Source organism: Onychostruthus taczanowskii, unplaced genomic scaffold (genome assembly GCF_017590055.1).
Source record: "Onychostruthus taczanowskii isolate IOZ18803 unplaced genomic scaffold, ASM1759005v1 scaffold5, whole genome shotgun sequence".
NCBI classification, from domain to species: domain Eukaryota; kingdom Metazoa; phylum Chordata; class Aves; order Passeriformes; family Passeridae; genus Onychostruthus; species Onychostruthus taczanowskii.
Window position 1 is genome coordinate 6,021,151 of NW_024502568.1, and position 16,635 is coordinate 6,037,785.

General features: G+C 57.7%; 1 protein-coding gene across 4 annotated transcripts in view; it reads left to right on the plus strand.

Annotated features, from left to right (window-relative positions):
* LDB1 (LIM domain binding 1) overlaps positions 1-15,542 on the plus strand; it is a 25,856-nt gene extending 10,314 nt beyond the window's left edge. For 2 of the 4 annotated variants that reach the window (XM_041415274.1, XM_041415276.1), the window contains exons 2-11: positions 9,215-9,317; positions 9,914-9,958; positions 10,177-10,252; positions 10,491-10,593; positions 10,797-10,969; positions 11,211-11,333; positions 11,505-11,588; positions 11,893-12,016; positions 12,468-12,616; positions 12,977-15,540. In XM_041415274.1, coding sequence (XP_041271208.1) covers positions 9,215-9,317; positions 9,914-9,958; positions 10,177-10,252; positions 10,491-10,593; positions 10,797-10,969; positions 11,211-11,333; positions 11,505-11,588; positions 11,893-12,016; positions 12,468-12,616; positions 12,977-13,207 — 1,211 coding nt within the window. In that variant the 3' untranslated portion in view covers positions 13,208-15,540. Of the gene's footprint in view, positions 1-8,725; positions 8,744-9,214; positions 9,318-9,913; positions 9,959-10,176; positions 10,253-10,490; positions 10,594-10,796; positions 10,970-11,210; positions 11,334-11,504; positions 11,589-11,892; positions 12,017-12,467; positions 12,617-12,976 lie in introns of those variants that run through there. The other 2 variants (XM_041415277.1, XM_041415275.1) reach the window with 2 other exon arrangements.
* Positions 15,543-16,635: the final 1,093 nt, after the last annotated feature.

Sequence of the window (16,635 nt, forward strand, 5' to 3'; positions counted from 1 at the left end):
CCCCGCGCCCCCCTTCCCCCCCGCGGAAGTTTCCCGGTCCCCCCCACCCCGGTGGCGGCCCCGCTCGGGCGGCGGAGGTGAGGGCCGGGGTCCCGCCTGCGCCGCCCCCGCGTCTGCGAAGTTGTGCGCGGCCGCACCGCGCCGCCGCTCCCCACCGGGGCCCCGTACGGCCCGGGGTCCCCGCGGCAGCCCCCTGCCCGCTCTCTGGTCCCCCGACCCGGCTCTCCCTGTCCCCAGCTCCCCTCTCCCTCCTCGGCTTCCCTCTCCATCCTTATCCAGTTCTCCTGTTCCTCATCCCTCCCCAGCTGCTCAGTGCATCCTTGGCCCCTCAGCTCGTTCCCTCCCCTCCAGCTCCCATGTCTGTTTTCCCCCTCCTTGCCTGTGGTGTTCCTCCCTTCCCCTGGCTCCCCTTTCTTTCCACCACGTATTGGCTTTTGGAGGGACACCCCCAGCCTGGTGGGGTGCTGCCAGCAGCCCCCATGCCCTGCTGTGCCTTGCTCCATCCCAGCCCGCAGCTCCCTTTGTTCTTCTCCGGGTTCCTTCCCCTGCTGAAACCCCTTGACAGCTGCCCCACGCCCTCCTGGTGCCCCTGCCTATGCTGTCACGGGGTTTACGGGGCAGTGCCCGGCTCTGGTGCTGCTCGCCTGCCGCACCTCACTGCTTGCTGCAACTTCCTCCTTGCTCGCAGCTCACAGGGTCCCACCAGCCTCCCACGGGTGCAAAGGGAGTATAAGGTCCAAGGGCTGCAAACACATGAGGGCCACACGTCTTTCAGAAGCTGCTTTGCCGGGTGTCCAGGCTCAGGGGGCCATGGGCACACAGGGGCTCATTCTCCCTGGCAGACAAAGCGCTGGCTTTACCTGGGCCAGCCAGAAGTGGGGACCAAGCTGAGGGTCAGCACAGCATCCTCAGGAGTGAGGAAGCCTCAGCAGCTCCAGTTTAGGAGTCAGCATGCATGCCAGGGCTGTGGAGGGGTGTCTTAGCTTGGTGGGTGTTTTCCTGGAGCCCCTTTGGTAGAGCCTGCTGTGGTAGGCTGCCCTGATCTCGGGTGTCTGGCCTAGCTGTCCCTGCCAGCCTGCCCGCTAGGGATGGGTGATAAGCACTACTGGGCCCCCCTTGGCTTGGGCAGCCCCCAATCCCATCCCTGCAGCCTTAGCTGGCAGAAGCCAGGCACCATGGCAGGAACCTGCTGAGCAGCTGCCATCCCTAGCCAAAGCCAATGCCACAGCAGGAGCCAAAACCAGAGGTGTCAGCCACTCTCAGGGTGAGGTGTGAGCAAAGGGTTCCGAAGCTGTGGAGTCTAACAGGGAGTCACCTTCTAGGGGCACACAGTGTGCGCTTACCCCACGCTGCAAACCGTCACCTGCTTTCTTCTCACCAGGAGGGTCTGAGCCTGATCGAGGCTGGGCCAGGCAGGTGTGAGAGCAAACACCCCATCCCAGGGTCTTCCCAGTTGCTCTCCACGTGCTTTCCATAGCACCTTGTCTGAGCAGTTTTGCAGCGACTCCTCCAGTGCTGGTCAGGTATCAGCTCTTACTGCTTCTGTTGCAAGTATGGGTAAATGTCAGTGTCCTTGTTCCTTTAAAGCCTTAGGTTTTGGAGTGATCTCATTGTGGGGGAATTATGGTTTTCTCTGAAGTAGACCTGAATATGGTCTTTCCGCTCTGGATGCTGTAGAAATCCCAGGTTTGTGATCTGAGCACCCCTTAAAGACTGAGTAGTGCTGAGCAGAATGACATAAAGTTGTGTCGCCTCAAAGTGGAAAACTTGTGATCCAAGGGGGACAGACTGGTGCTGGAAGGCTTGGTGACACAAAGGTTTTGCTGCCGTTTGGTGACTTTTCCCCTCACCAGGAGCAAGTCACAATCCATGTAAAATAGGAAAAGGGCAGTGAAAAGCCATAGAAGTTCAGTTGAAGCAAAGGTGCCCCAGGCTGGGGACCTGGAGCCTCTTTCAACTTCTTTTCACAGATCAGCAATAACTGGAAGCCCTGAGCTTGCCCAGCTCCTCAGGATGCAGGAGCAGAGGATGATAAGGACCAGTCCAGCCCCAGGACTCCATTCCTGTTCCATGGCTGGCAGGGTGACAGCAGTGCTTGGCCCACAGTGGTCTCTCTCAGCATGCCCTCTTTCGTGTGCTTGCAGCTCTGTACTGGTGTGAGCTTGACATCTGCATTAACCATACAAACCTGATGTCCTGTGTGGTGGCAGAGCAGGGTAGCACTTCTGCTGGCCCTCTCCCTTGGAAACCTCCCATCCTCTGAGTGATGTGAGGACAGAGTGCTCCTGCTGTTGTTTGCTCTGTGTGTGTTTGTGGGTTGTCACACTTGCCGCAGTGAGGTTTGCTACCCCGTGGGTTGCTGTTGTGTCGGGTGGAGTTGTAACCAGGGATGCTGGGGTAAGAGGGTTTTCCTGGAGCTGGGTTCCTTGTGCCTTCAGGAGCACTAGGCAGGTGTGCTTGACCATACCATGTCCTTTTGCTTCCTGGGGTTTTGGCCCCATCCTGCACTGGTTGTCCAAAGGCCTGACACCAGTGGCAGCACGTGCTGTGTGTTCAGAGGTGGGAGTCCAGCAACCACTGCATTTGCTCTGTCCCCAGTGTTGTCAGCAGCCTGCCTGTCCCTCGTTCAGCCACTTCCATGTTGCCTTTTAACCAAGTACTGAGAAGAGAGAAGTTCTGCCTGAGCAGGGGGGCAGAGGCTTACCCTGGCAGCTCGAAGAAGCCATGGAGGTGCTTTCTAAGTCGCACTGAGTGGGTTCCCGCCATGCTCACACTGTCCCTCCTCTCCATGGGCATCTGTGAGTGGTCCAGACCTTGTGGCAGGCGCTGCACACCAGCGTCATGGTTCGCCCCCGGGCGCACGCTGCCCCAGCGAGGCCAGCTGGATCCTCGCCGCGGGAGTTATCCAGCTCTTTTCCCCCCTCCGGAGCGGGCGTCTGGCCGGCTGCCAGGGCTGCGGGGCTCCACCTAGGAGGCAACATGGAGCAAGGCGGCCGGCGGCTTCAGGGCCGCCGTCTCCGGAGACTACGCGTCCCAGCGTGCAGCTCTCGGCGCTGGCAGCGGCAGGAGCGAGGGGGAGCGTTGCATCCCGGGATCGCGAATCTCCATGCGCCACGTGGGGGCTGACAGCCTCCTGCGCTCCGAGGCAGCAGCGCTGGGGGTCCTGCCGGCCTGGAGGATCACTGTGGATCCCCCTCTCTCAGTGTAAGCACAGGCCGCAGCCTCTTGCTGTCGCTTCACTGCGCTGTGGCTCTCAGCTCCAGCTCTCCCAGGCAGGTCTTGTCCCTATGGAGGGCTGCCCTGAGCAACAAGCCCACAATACCATGCAGAGCTGTGTAGTTTTGTTCCACCATGTGCGTGGCAGGCAAGCAGCTGTGAGTGGGGATGTTGGCTTCATGTTCTGCAGGGCCATTGGCATGGCTAGCTATAACTGAATTTTTCTGTGCTGCCGCAGAGCCTAGAAAACCTTTGATGATGAAAATCCTAGTTTGTCAGGAGGTTTTTATTCTAGGTATGCTGACAGGGTTTTTTTTCCAGCCCCATGGTTCCCACACGACATTGTTCGTTTGTTTGCCAGTGCTGCACTGATGCGTGCTGCAGGAGGGATGTGAGCCTGGGCGCTGCAGGGTGGCAGGGCCCCAAGGTGAAGGGGTCTGGGAGAAAGGGAAAGTGTCTGAAAATTTGAAAGGTGCATTTCTGAGGCTGAAACCAACAGCGTTTGATTATGGATCATTTTTGAGACAGTGAACTGAAAGGAGTAATTAGGGACAGTGGGATATTTCCCTGAGAGTTGCAGGAAATGACTGCCTCGTGGTAAGTTGATAGTAGTGGAGCTGAAACTGGGTTATCTGTGGGATTGCATCTGGGGCTTGCAGCCATGGACGTGATTCAATTTTCTGGCTGTTTTGCAATTGGTGGGGTGTGCTTTTCTCCCTTTTTCCCTCCTGGAGAATTCCCCGTCTACGTGTCTGAATCATCTGAGGAAGAAAATGGGAGAGGGGAGACTCCTGCTGTCCCTAGGTACTGCAGGGCAGTGCAGTTCCCTGGGGCCCCAGCCTAATGTCCAGCTCCAGAGGATGCCTTCCTGGGACACCCTGGACCCTGGCAGAGCTGGGGCTGTGGGACTGTGCTGAGCCCTGACCTGCAATTCCACATCCCGCCAGGTTCTCCTCACCTGATGCTTTCAGATGGCACTGCTTTGCAGCCTACATCAAGATTGTCACTTTGTAATAATTAGCTGCAGGTAGTTATCCCTTCTCTGGCTGTCCCCCTAAATTTGTGACCTGATCTGCAGAGAAGAGCACCCTTGGGTTCAGATGCTTTGTGTGCTGCTGTGGGGGACTTTTGCACTAATGTTGCAGGATGTGACCTGGGGCTGGGACGCCATGCACGTGGTGTGCTGTGGGCAGGGAGGCAGCTTGTGGTCCAGATAAGCTCTGTGGACGGCTCGGATGTGCAGCTTGGGAAAAGTGAGAGAGTAGTCCCTGCATGCAGCCAGGCAGGCAGCGATGCAGGTTTTGCCTTCGGACAGGCAGCATCCTAGCCAGGGTCAGCCTCTGGATGCCACTGAGTCCATGGCACATGGTCTCTTCCAAAAGTGATATCTCCTCTTCCCTGGAGAGCCCAGCCTCGTGGGAGCTTCAGCTTCACCAGTTGTTCATTTTTAAAGCAAACAGGGTTTCTGCAGATTGATATTGTCACTGATAATGTCTCAGGCTGTGTCTTGTGGGTTCCACCTGGGTTCCTGTGGGCTTAAGAACAGCCTCGGAGTTTGCAACTGGTCTCTCCCAATCCACTCTATTCCAAAGAAAGGAGAAAGAAGAGGTGAAGGCAGGCTTGTGGAGACAGACCATGGTGTGCTCCATGTGCCTCTGCCTGTCCTAGTCACTCTGAATACTTTGTGTTTGCCTCCCAGCCCTGCCAACTTCCCGGACACCAGGCACTGTCACTGGGCAAAACCACGTGAATTATTTGAGACGCTGCCCTGCACCCAGTCCCAGATAGCACCCTCATGCCAGCAGTACTGGCCTGGGAAGATGTATTTCTTCCCGCTATCAGGGCACCCACACCCCACCGAGGCAGCCCTGCGAAACAATGCCGCTATTTACACTTTAAAGCCTCGTTAGGCAGCCAGGAAGCAGGCACGGAGCATTCCGGGAAGCACCGGCCCGGCCGGCTTAGGAGACTGGCCTCTCTTCTTCCCAGGCTCCTGGGAGGAGCAGGACCCTCCCCAGCTGAGCTGTAACCCTGCAGCCCCTTTCAAGCCCCACTTCTTCATTTTTTTTTCATCATTTGTGTTTTTAGCCTCTGCCTTGGTGGTGAGCTTTGCTGCTGTCACAGAGAGCACACTGGCTGCCCAGACAGGGGTGGCTCCTGTCTGGTAGGGGGGCACTGATTCCAGCAGCCACAGGTACAGGAGGAACGAGATGTTGATGTTGCTTTGCCTTTGTCCTTTGCTCTTTGATGGTGAACTGAAGTTATGGGAGTTCAGGCAGGGCTTTTCTCCCTGCTTTCCATGTCCCCTGGCCAGGCAGGCAGCTCCATGGTGCTGGTCTCAGCTCACAGTACCCTGCTATCTCCTGGCTGTGTTGGCTCTGTGAGGTCTCCACCGTGCTTTTGGTGCCTTGGGAAATCTGATGTTCCCCAGCTCTGTGAGCTTGGCTGGGATGCGAATCATTCCTGCTCCAGCAAACCCACCGGACAGTGCACCAGAAGAGCTTTTCTCGTAGGGCTGATAGTTCACAAGCAGGAGCAGCAGAGGAGAAGACATGGAGGGTTGGGCAGTGCTGGGCTGTAGACGAGTCACAGGCAGGGCACTGCCGTCTGTTCTGGGCCGGTCGCCCACCTGGAGCTGTTTACTTGCCCACGCTTTTGCAGCAGGTCTGTGGACCTGGCCTCGGCCGAGGGTGCTGAGGTGTGAGATTCCTTCCGGGGTTCTCTTCTCCTGTGCCTCCACGCTGAGGAGGAGCCATGGAGCCTCCCACCTGGCCACGAGCACTGTGCTCTTTGCCCAGACCTGCCTGGGCCGGTAGCTCACCAGCTGCAGCGTCAGCCTGATTTTTTCCCTTGCTGAATGTTTTTGTGTCACTGGGGCAGCACCTGTGAGCCACCACAGGAAGCATCTCCTTTGCCTCATGCTCCACGGGGGCATTGCATGCTCAGCCACCAAGCAGCATCCCTGTTCACACAAAGCCTGCCTGCATCACCAACCCTGCCCAGATCCTGTGCTCAAAGCAGGAGGCAGAGCAGGGGTATGCAGAAACAGCAGCTAGGACCAGGTGCTTAGGACAGGCCACATCCTGCATTTCTGTGTCACTGCACCTGGCTGGACAGGGCTTGCAGGTAGCTGGGGCAGTACCAAGAAAAGAGGTGGTGATGGAGGGATGTCCTGGACCAGGCAGCATGACCTATGTGTGAGTAAAAGTTGGTGTTCCTGCTGCTGTAAAGTAATTGTGTTACTTCATGTAACGTGTGTAGTGTGTCTACAGTGAATGTAGAGTTTGGACAGCTTGTATCAAATCCTAAGGCTGTTGTTAGTGTTATTTCAAACCACTGAATCCAGTGACATATTTTACGCTGCATTAAAAATAATACTTGGTCAGGATGCCAGTCTTGCTGAGGTCACATAACAGTCTTCTCTCTACTCCTCTCGATCCTAACACAGGTCGCTCAGAGCTCCAAAAGCAGGGTGTCTCCATACTAACCTGCTGGGAAAGGCCCAGGATGGAAATGGAGGCTTGGGTAGAAGTGCTGGCCTGGCTGGTCTTCTGTCCCATCTCCAGCAGCAGGGAGCTAGGGAAGAGCATGAGAAGCACAATGGATGGAGAGTGATGTGTCTCCCTGGTCTCACCACCCCAGGAGACCTTCCTGCACCCTGAAAAACAAGATGGGTACTGAAGATAGCAAGAAGCCTTGGGAATTTAGTCTTCCCATGTCTCATCAGTGAATGAAAACAAAGAATTGAAGGATGAGACCTGCTGGGTCTGATTTTTTTCTGCCCCTCAGGACATGATGACCAGAAACAAGCAGTGCTTCAGCCACTGCTGTCTCTGCCTAATGAATTGGTTTGTTTTCAGCAGAAGTTTGGGAGTTTTGGGAAGTTTCCTATGTGCTGAACATGCTTCAGTGTCATGTTGTATAACAACAGAGTGGAGGAAATAGAAATGCTATGTTTCTAGTACAGTTTGGACTGAATTATTGTCTGTTAGGCACAAGTTGATGTGGATAAAGCAGAAAGCAAAAACTCCTCTGCAGCAGCAACTGACTAGCACCGAACTCCCTATTAAAACTTGTTTTATCTGTGAAAACATTCAGTAAGAACAAGGGGCTGACATTGTTAGCAGCTATATGAGAAATTGTGCCATGTCCGACTTATCCTCACTGCAGGCGGGCAGGAGTGGGAACAGTGAGCCACGGCTGAGTGGCTGGGCTGGCTCCAGCCCCACAGGACTGGTAGATCCTGGTGAGTGCTGGAGAGGAGCTGGGTTCAGCTGCTGTGGGGAAACGTGGTGAAAAGGTCCCAAAAAATCAAGAAGTAAAACACGTATTTTCCCCATTGCAAGTTGGATTTAATACTCGGGAGGTGACCCCTTCTATTTTTGACCAGCCCTTGCTCAGCAGCGTGTGCAATCCCTGTGACTGCTGACTTGGGGTCCCAGATGGCTCGGCAGGGGTGAAGGTGGTGCCTTGGTTATTCACCTCTGTTGGCTAATGAGCTCTTTGTTGCAACAAGCTGGACATCTTGGGTCCCTGTGCTGGTGGCACTGCTTTCCTTGGCTCTGGTGCTTTTTACTCCCCTCCTGTATCCATCATGGTCGAGCTGCTGCTCCGATCCTGTCCCGGCACCCTTCTGCACAGCGTGGCCGTGGAGGGGAGCCCAGAGGGGGACTGGTGTGTCTGGCGCCTCTGGGACGCTTCCCTCCCTGCTGGCTTTGCGTTCTGCAGTACCGGGTTGCAATCCTGGCGGTTCGTGGGCGTTGGGAAGTGCCGGTCCCAGGGCTGTGTGCGGGCGGGCAGCCGATGGGGATCCCGCCTTGGCCCCGGCTGCAGCGGTAGCCCGGCACGGCCGGCTCCGGGGCCCCCGCCCGCGGCGGGACGGGGGGAGACGTGTCTGTGCTCTGCAGGCCGGCTGAGCCGGTGGAGCCGGAGCTGCCTGGCAGCTCGCCCACTGCTGCGCCCCATCCAGGTCAGCCCGTCTGCCCGCCTGCCTGCCGGAGGGAGGGAGCCGCGTGCCTCGGCAGCATCCTGGCGCAGCGTGCCGGGTCCTGCCAGCCGCGGGGCGTGCCGGGGCTCCCGCGGGGCTCGGGAGCGCTGCTGGCAGCCACTGCGCCCGGGAACCTGTCCTTGTGGTGGCAGTGGGTGGTGAGTGTGGGAGCTCCTGGCTGCCCCTAAGGAGCCTGGCTGGGGCTGGCTCTGCCCGGCATACCTAATGTCTTCTCTTAGCAGGTCTGGGGGCCCCAGGTTGCTTTCAGGATGTGTGCTGGTTTCACATGTCGTGTGCTCCGTTGCAGACGCCATCACACCCCATACCCCTCTGTGGGCCCTTTTTCCTTTGCCCTGGTGCTGTGGTGGGCGGTGAGGCTTTGGGTGGTTTGATCACAGCTGGGGGCTGGCATGTGGGATCTCTCTGTCCGCCTGGATCCGGGTGGCCACTGGCCTGCCTGAGCAGCAGATGGTGGCTGCCTGGGGACCTGCCATCCATCCCTCTGGGCAATTATTCACCCGTCACCATGACGATAGAAAGGTCAGCAAAAAGATCCTGTGTGATTCCCGGGTCGGTCAGTGTGGGATTAGGAGCAGTGTGGGAGGAAGGGCTAGGGCCCAGCCAGCCCCTCTCTGGGCTCACCAGCTGGACTGTCCCCCTCGGGCACATCCTCAAAGCCCAGCCAGCTGAGAACTGACAAACTTTGGGTACCAGTGAGAAATGCTTGGGATGCAGTTGGACCCCTCTGGCTGCTGATCCTGAGAGCTCAGCCTTGACCCTCTGAGTTCCATCCTGCACACGGGAGGCCTGGAGCTGTGTGTGGGATGAAGGGAGTAAGCTGACATCCGGGGGCAGCAGAGAAGGGATAGGGCTGTGCTGCTGTGCTGATGGGGGCTTGACTAGTGCATCCTTCCACCTCCTCCTCCAGCAGCAGCAGCAGCAGCGTGTCTTTCCTCACAGGGTGCCCCTGACTGACCCGTGTCCTCTCTCTCTCTCTCTCTCTTTCTCCAGGCTGTTCCTCTAAGTCGTTCAAGCTGTACTCGCCAAAGGAGCCCCCGAACGGCAACGCCTTCCCCCCCTTCCACCCAGGCACCATGCTGGATCGAGATGTGGGGTGAGCTGGGGCCCAGGGATGGGTCTGCAATGTCGAGGACACTCTGCAGTTTGCACCCCATGCTCTCTGTGTTATGCTTCCCAGCAGCAAACAGAGACTGCAGTGCATGGAGTTCAGTTAGCACAAGGGCAAAGAGGGAATTGGAGCAGGCACAGGTGATAGTGGGTTGAGAATGAGTGATATTTGGAATGAAGGAAGCCTCCAGGCCCTGAGCTCTGTCAGGCCAAGCCCTTTGCCTGATCAAGCCCCTGGAATGACAGGGAGCCCTCCCAGCTCCTGCCAAAACAGCCCCTTCTTCAGTGTCTGTCCTGCCTGGCACCAGTCACTGCTGCACAGGAGCTGGGTATGTCCCCAAAGAGCAGTTGGCTGGGTCTCAGGGGTGGTGGAGCCAATGATGTGGGATCAGAGGCCAGTTTTGGGCTACAGCTCGCCCCACGGGGCCATCAAATGTTGGCAGCCAGAGTACAGTCTGCACTGTGGGGAGTCACTCAGCTCCAGTGAGCCTGACTGCCTGCTGTAGCCAGGGAAGTAGGAGCTGTGGTGAGCAGAGAGATCCCTGCTAGCACTGATGTGACTGCATCTCTTTCCACTGCTAGACCTACTCCTATGTACCCACCGACGTACCTGGAGCCTGGAATCGGGTAAGCATGGGGGGCCGGTGTGGACCCTGCTTGGGGGGAGCTCGTGCCTGTGGTGGGGGTGCCTCAGCAGGGCCAGCATGCTAGCTGGGGCTTGTGGGAGGATTGCTCAGACTCTGCCAGCCCTGGAGGGGCTGTATGTATTCCCCCTGTGGGCTCAGGACCTCTCCACACCCTGTGGCTGCCATCCCCTCTGATGGCTTGCTGTGCTGTCTGGGCAGGAGGCACACGCCGTACGGGAACCAGACCGACTACAGGATATTTGAGCTCAACAAGCGGCTGCAGAACTGGACAGAGGTAGGCACCTGGGAGGGTGAGGGCTGGCCAGGGCAGTATTTCAGCAGTGGGGCCCCCCACCACCTTCTCCCACATGTGGCCGTGGGACAGGGGTTATCACCCCCATCTCTGAGCACTCAGCTCAGAGCGCAGTCTTCCATGGGTTGAGCACGTGGCTGCTGTGCTTGGCAGCCAGTGCCTGTCTGTCTGTCTGTTTCTGTCTCCTCTCTGTAACTTAGCATCTCTCTGCCGTCCCCAGGAATGTGACAATCTGTGGTGGGATGCCTTCACCACAGAGTTCTTTGAGGATGACGCCATGTTAACAATCACTTTCTGCTTGGAGGATGGACCAAAGAGATACAGTGAGTACCAGCTGGAGCCCTCCTTCCTAAGGGTATTGCCATTCAGCAGGAGACAGTTGTGTGCTATGGGGGATGTGGGTAGCCTGTCAGAGCTCAGCTGTTTCCAGCCAGAAGGCATGGGGGGACCCTCTTCATGTACATTCCAAGGAACATCTGGATGAGCTGGGTTTACTGACCTTATTTTCCTCTTTCTCCTGCTGCAGCGATTGGCCGGACTCTGATTCCCCGTTACTTCCGCAGCATCTTTGAAGGGGGAGCCACAGAGCTGTACTACGTGCTCAAGCACCCCAAGGAATCCTTCCACAACAACTTCGTCTCGCTGGACTGTGACCAGTGCACCATGGTCACCCAGCATGGCAAGCCCATGTTCACCCAGGTACTGCCAGCACCCGCAGCTTCTGCTGCCCTCCTGCCTTGGTTTTTTGTGCCCTCTTGGTGGCTACAATCCCACGGGGCTGTGCATTTTGGGCTCGTGGGTGTGGCTTCTGTTGAGACTCACGAGAGGCAGAGGCAAGCCACTGTGAGTGTGTTCCAGTGTGCAGCAGTGGGTTCCCAGGGGATCTGGGCTGGGGGAAGCTGGGGCAGCCTGTGCCTGACCCTGTGCCCTGCCCACCCAGGTGTGTGTGGAGGGGCGGCTCTACCTGGAGTTCATGTTTGATGACATGATGAGGATAAAGACGTGGCATTTCAGCATCCGCCAGCATCGAGAACTTATTCCCCGCAGCATCCTTGCCATGCATGTGAGTACAGCTCCTGGAGCTCCCCTGGGCATGAACAGCACAGGGCTGTTGAGCTCCTCAGGCTGCTGTACAGGTGGGGGACCTCAACCCAGTCCTGCATCACAGGCCAGGGCACAGGAGGGCTGTTCCCAGCCTGGATGCAGCTGAGCCTTCTGTCCCTCTCACTCCTAGGCACAGGATCCCCAGATGCTGGACCAGTTATCCAAGAACATCACACGCTGTGGGCTCTCAAACTCCACACTCAACTACCTCCGAGTAAGTGTGCGAGAAGAGGGGGGTTGCAGCTCTGCCATGTCTTGTGCTCTCAGCTGCCTGAAGCCTGGGTGCCCTGGCATGTGGGTAGGCTGCAAGGCTGGCTGTGTGAAAAGGATCTTGCAGAGGGGCTGTAGAGAGCTATGGAGCAGTGAGTCTGCCAAATCCCACAAACTCATGGCGTGGCTTGGGTTGTTGCAGCACAGACACCTGCCTGTAGAGCTGTAGGGTTAGGGTTTTGGGGTCTCCATTTTTTCTGAGGCATTTTTCATTGCAATCTAACCCAGAGTCTGTCTGTTCTCTGCAGCTCTGTGTAATCCTAGAACCAATGCAGGAGCTCATGTCACGGCACAAGACCTACAGCCTCAGTCCCCGGGACTGCCTCAAGACTTGCCTCTTCCAGAAGTGGCAGCGGATGGTTGCTCCGCCCGGTGAGTCTCACACTGCCTGCTGTGCTGCCTGGGGGTCTCTGGGACTGCCTGCTCAGGCCCTGCCCTCCGTGCCAGCTTCTCCCAGCCCCAGAGCTGTTCTTGGCTTTGTTTCATAAGGCTGGGAGTGGTGAACCAGGCATTTGGCTTCTTTCTATGCTGGTCTGCCTTCCCAGTGGTGCAGAGCAGGGCTGCAGGCAGCCAGTGCTCCCTGCCTCGGGGCTGCCAGCTGCTAGTGGAAAACAAAGCAGGAATGGAAATGTTCCTCACCTCAGCTGCCCCCTCACCTGTCCTCTGGTCTGGGAGGACAGCAGAGCTGTGGAGGTGAGGAGGGTGGTGATACAGCCTGGAGAGGAATGTGTTCCTTGAAGAAGTAGGGTTTGCATAAAAGGGCCTGGGGGGTATCAGCTTCCTCTTGTTGGGACTGACCATGTATGTCTCCATCCTTCACCAGCTGAGCCAGCACGGCAGCAGCCCAGCAAGCGCCGGAAAAGGAAGATGTCGGGCGGCAGCACCATGAGCTCTGGTGGGGGAAACACCAACAACAGCAACAGCAAGAAGAAGAGCCCAGCCAGCACCTTTGCCCTGTCCAGTCAGGTACCTGTAAGCATCCCGTTTCCATTCTCTCTTCCTGCTCTGGGGTGGAGGGGAGGGTTCTCTACCCCTGCCCCTGGGAGCTGTTAGGGGCTGACCCCCAGGGTTGCCTATCTGAGCCACCCCAGTTCTTCCCATGTGATGGAGAAAAGAAGGAGGGGGTGTCCCAGCTGCCTTCCCTGAGTCCCTTTGCTCTCCTGCAAGGGAGCGAGGATGTGTTTGCCCCACTCAGTGCCCCAGCTCAGGTTCTGCAGTGGAGATGAGGACGTGGCCCTACAGCTGGGGAAAGGGGCTGCGCTGATGAGAGGGGGTCTAGCGGCCCAGGCTCCCCCCACCTCGATTATGTTTCGGGACCGTCTCCCCTTTCAGGATGTGATGGTGGTAGGCGAGCCCACGCTGATGGGGGGGGAGTTTGGGGACGAGGACGAGCGCCTCATCACCCGGCTGGAGAACACGCAGTTTGACGCCGCCAACGGCATCGACGACGAGGACAGCTTCAACAACTCGCCGGCGCTGGGGGCCAACAGCCCCTGGAACAGCAAACCGCCCTCCAGCCAGGAGAGCAAGTCAGAGAACCCCACGTCGCAGGCGTCGCAGTAACGGCCCCCCCGCCGCCCCGTGGACTCAGTCCCAACCAATCTACCTGTACATTTGCAACGGAGAGTGACTGGGAAGCGGCGAGGTACCGGGGGCGGATCGGCGCCACGTCAATGATGGGGTGCACGGCCCGGGGTGCACACCAGGCAGGCAGCCCCCAGCCGTCACCCCCGCCGCCTCCCCGCGCCCCCACGCCTGCCTCCCTGACGGACCCCAGGGCAGGGGTGGGTTTCCGGGGCCGTAGCTTCATTATTCCCCCTCCGCTCTTCTTTTCTGCTTCTTGCCCAGAGAGCTTCTCATCCCTGTCCCAACATGCCCGACCCCTCCCTGCCAAGTGAGGGGGAATGGTGGGGAGGTGTTGGCAGCGGCTGGCGTTACCAGATGCCGTGTGTTGGGGTCTGGCACAGCGCAGAGACCCTCCTCCTCCCTGGGCCCTGTGGCTGGTGTTTGCTGAGCAGCCACTTGCAGTGGGGTTGCACATCCCCAGTCCAACGTGGGGCTGGTTGGGAGGGGCAGTGATGGAAAGCCTTCCCTGTGCCTCAGGCTCTGCCACGGAGCTTCCTCCTGCCAGGGTCAGATCCTGCAGTGCTGGGATGGTGTTGAGGATAGGGCCCCGTCACATTTTCCCACTCTCCTGCACCTTCCCCTTCCCCTCGCTCCCCAGAGCGAGAGCGCAGCACAGCCATGGGGGGACTCTTGTATATAGGAAGTGCGTGGTGGGGGGCTGGGGGGGCACGGAGGACCTGGGGCTCTGCTGGAGCAGCCGGTGTCCTTGTTCCCTGCCTGCAGCCCCTGTGTTTCCCTCCACCCTGCGTGAGTCTGCCTGGGGCCCCTTTGGAACCCCTGGCTCCTGGTACCTCCTACTTTTGTCTTTTTTTAAGAAAAAAAAAATAATATTATTAAATTGTAAGTTTAAAAAAGAGAAAGAAAAAAAAAAATGGGAAAATACCCCCTGAGCCCCCTTGCCCATTCCCCCCTCCTGTCCCAAACCCTTTCACCCTGTCCTGACTTTTGTACAGGCTTCTTCTCTTGGAAGTCTCGTTTTATATCCAGTTCGGAGAGCTTCAAACCAAGGAGAGACTTTGCAGACTTCCTTTCTAATCCCTCCAGAGGTCAGGGGGGCCAGCCCCCCGCCTCTCTTCTCAATGTAAATCTTGTGTGCTGTTGTCCCCGCTCCCCCCCTCGGGTTCGTGTACCTCGTGCTTGTACATTTCCGCGCTGTAGACAGTGTGTACGATACTGTTCTTTCAATGTGTTATCACTAGAGCAGGTGCCTCCATTGATGTTAGGGGAAACGATGAGAAAAGTAATAATTTTTGGGGTTTTTTTTTTGGTTTAAAAAAAAAAAAAAAGAGAAAAAAAATAATCCCTTCCAAGGCTTTTTCCAAGGAGAAGATGGGAGGTGCCGGGGGAGGGTGTTTGTGCTAACTAACTAGTTCACCCCAGCAGCCTTGGAGTGGGGTTTTGGGGGAAGATGGGAGTCTGGGCTGCCTGTGGGAGCCCCCTGGCATGCCCCGTGGTGGGGTTGCAGCAAGTGCTGCTGTGGGAGGGGACTGCCCTAGTGGGGGTATCAGTGTGTGTAAGAGTGTGTGTGCGAGAGGTCTGTGTGTCTGTCTGCGTGCGTAAGGGAGCCTGGGGCAGGCAGAGCAGCCCTGAAGTTTGGGGGAGTGAGGGGTGCACTCCATTCTCTCTGTCATACACCCCCCAGTTCCCTGCTGGGGATCCCACAGTCTGTGTCCCACTGCCCCATGGGGCTTGGGGCTGGCAGGGTGTCACTGAGGGCCTGCTGTCCCCGGGGCTCTGGCTGCTGCAGGGGTGCTACTAGCACCCTGTGCTTTGCCCACTCGTGGGTGAGACTGCAGGAGGTTGGCTGAGATGGAGTGGGGGAAACCCTGTGTGTCCTCTCCTTCTGCTGTCCCTGTGGTTGAGCAGGGAGACAGAGCCTTGAGTCAGCCCTGGTGTGATGTCAAGCTGAAGATCCCTGGAGAGATGCCTGTGTTGGCTCCTGGGCCCCTCCATGGGCAGGCCGGAGCTGGAGGGCTCGGCCCCTCAGACCCCCAGGCACAGGGGTCCCCCCAGCCCCTTTGCAGGGGGGGTGGGAGCCCAGTGTGGCAGGGAGGGGGGCTCTGCATCACAGTTAAGGTACGATTCTCCATGCCATGCTGCACGGCTGCTGTGGAGGGTGCAGAGCCCTCACTGCCATGGGCACACTGTAATGCCTTTTTGTTCCTTTTTTTTTTTTTTTTTTTTTTTTTCTTCCTTCCTCCCCTCCATAGTTTGTGCCATTTATGAGTCATGTATGGTACCAATAAAATGACTTTTCGGTTTGAAGCTGTCCTGATCACTTATATCTGAACATGGGACCAGGCTGATGTGGGCAAGGCAGAGGGGAGTTGTCTCCTTATGTCCCTCGTACCCTGGCAGAGAGTGTGGGCACAGGGCTCACTGTGTTCCCTGGATGATGCTGGCCTGCCTCTGCCTGCTCGTTCCCAGGCACGCCACAGCTGGCTCCCTGCCATGCCACGGAAAGCAGAAATCCCAGCAAGGGTAAGGCAGAGGGTTGCTGGGAAATGGCCCAGTCCCCAAGGCAGAGCAAACAAGCAGCTCGAGGCCTGCCCGGACACCAAGGTGATGGGCACGTTCCCTGGGGAGCAGTGGGGGCCGTGTAGTCCTGCCTGGGAGCAGGGCAGGAGCAGCTGAGCAGCATGGAGGTGTCCTGGAAGGAGCAGAGGAGGGACAGGGGACTGTAACAATCTCCTCCCAGAAGCTGGAGTGCCCTGTGCCAGCTTTATTAGGGATATGGGGGAAACCATGCCCGTAAAACAGGGCTGATGCAGAGGGTGAGAGCAGGATGGGCCTGTATCTTCAAAGTAGGAGCAGGGGTTGGGTTGACGTCTGCAGTGAGGGACATCACCAGGCTATGACAGTGCTGAGGTCGAGGGGGCTGCAGGACACAGGTGCTGTGGTAGGAGCTCACGGCTGGGCAGGTGAGGGCTGGGTGGCCCTGGTGAGCCCATGGTGTGGCACACAGAGCTGAGGCATCAGTAAATACCCTTGTTTCTGATGTGCCCTGAGCTCTGGCAGGCTCAGTGGGATGCCCTGGGTGGGAAGGGAGCAATGCCCTGGAGGAGCAGATCCTGCCATCTCTGGTGGATCCTGCATATGCCTGGCTGGATCCTGCACATGCACCCAAGAGCTACTGGAGGGCTCCAAGGCAACACTTCAGGGTTGAGGTCTGACCTGGAAAGCCCAAAGGTACCTGTGAAGCTCCCAAACCTCCCCTCACATCAGCTCCAGTGCTGTGGGAAACTCACTGTGCTTTTTTTCCCTCTCTTTTTGTTGGGATGAATCTGTGCCCTCTGCTGCTCTTCCCCAGTGCCAGTGCTGTGCCAGAGGGTCCCTCATGACACTGGCACCCAGTATGGGCCAGA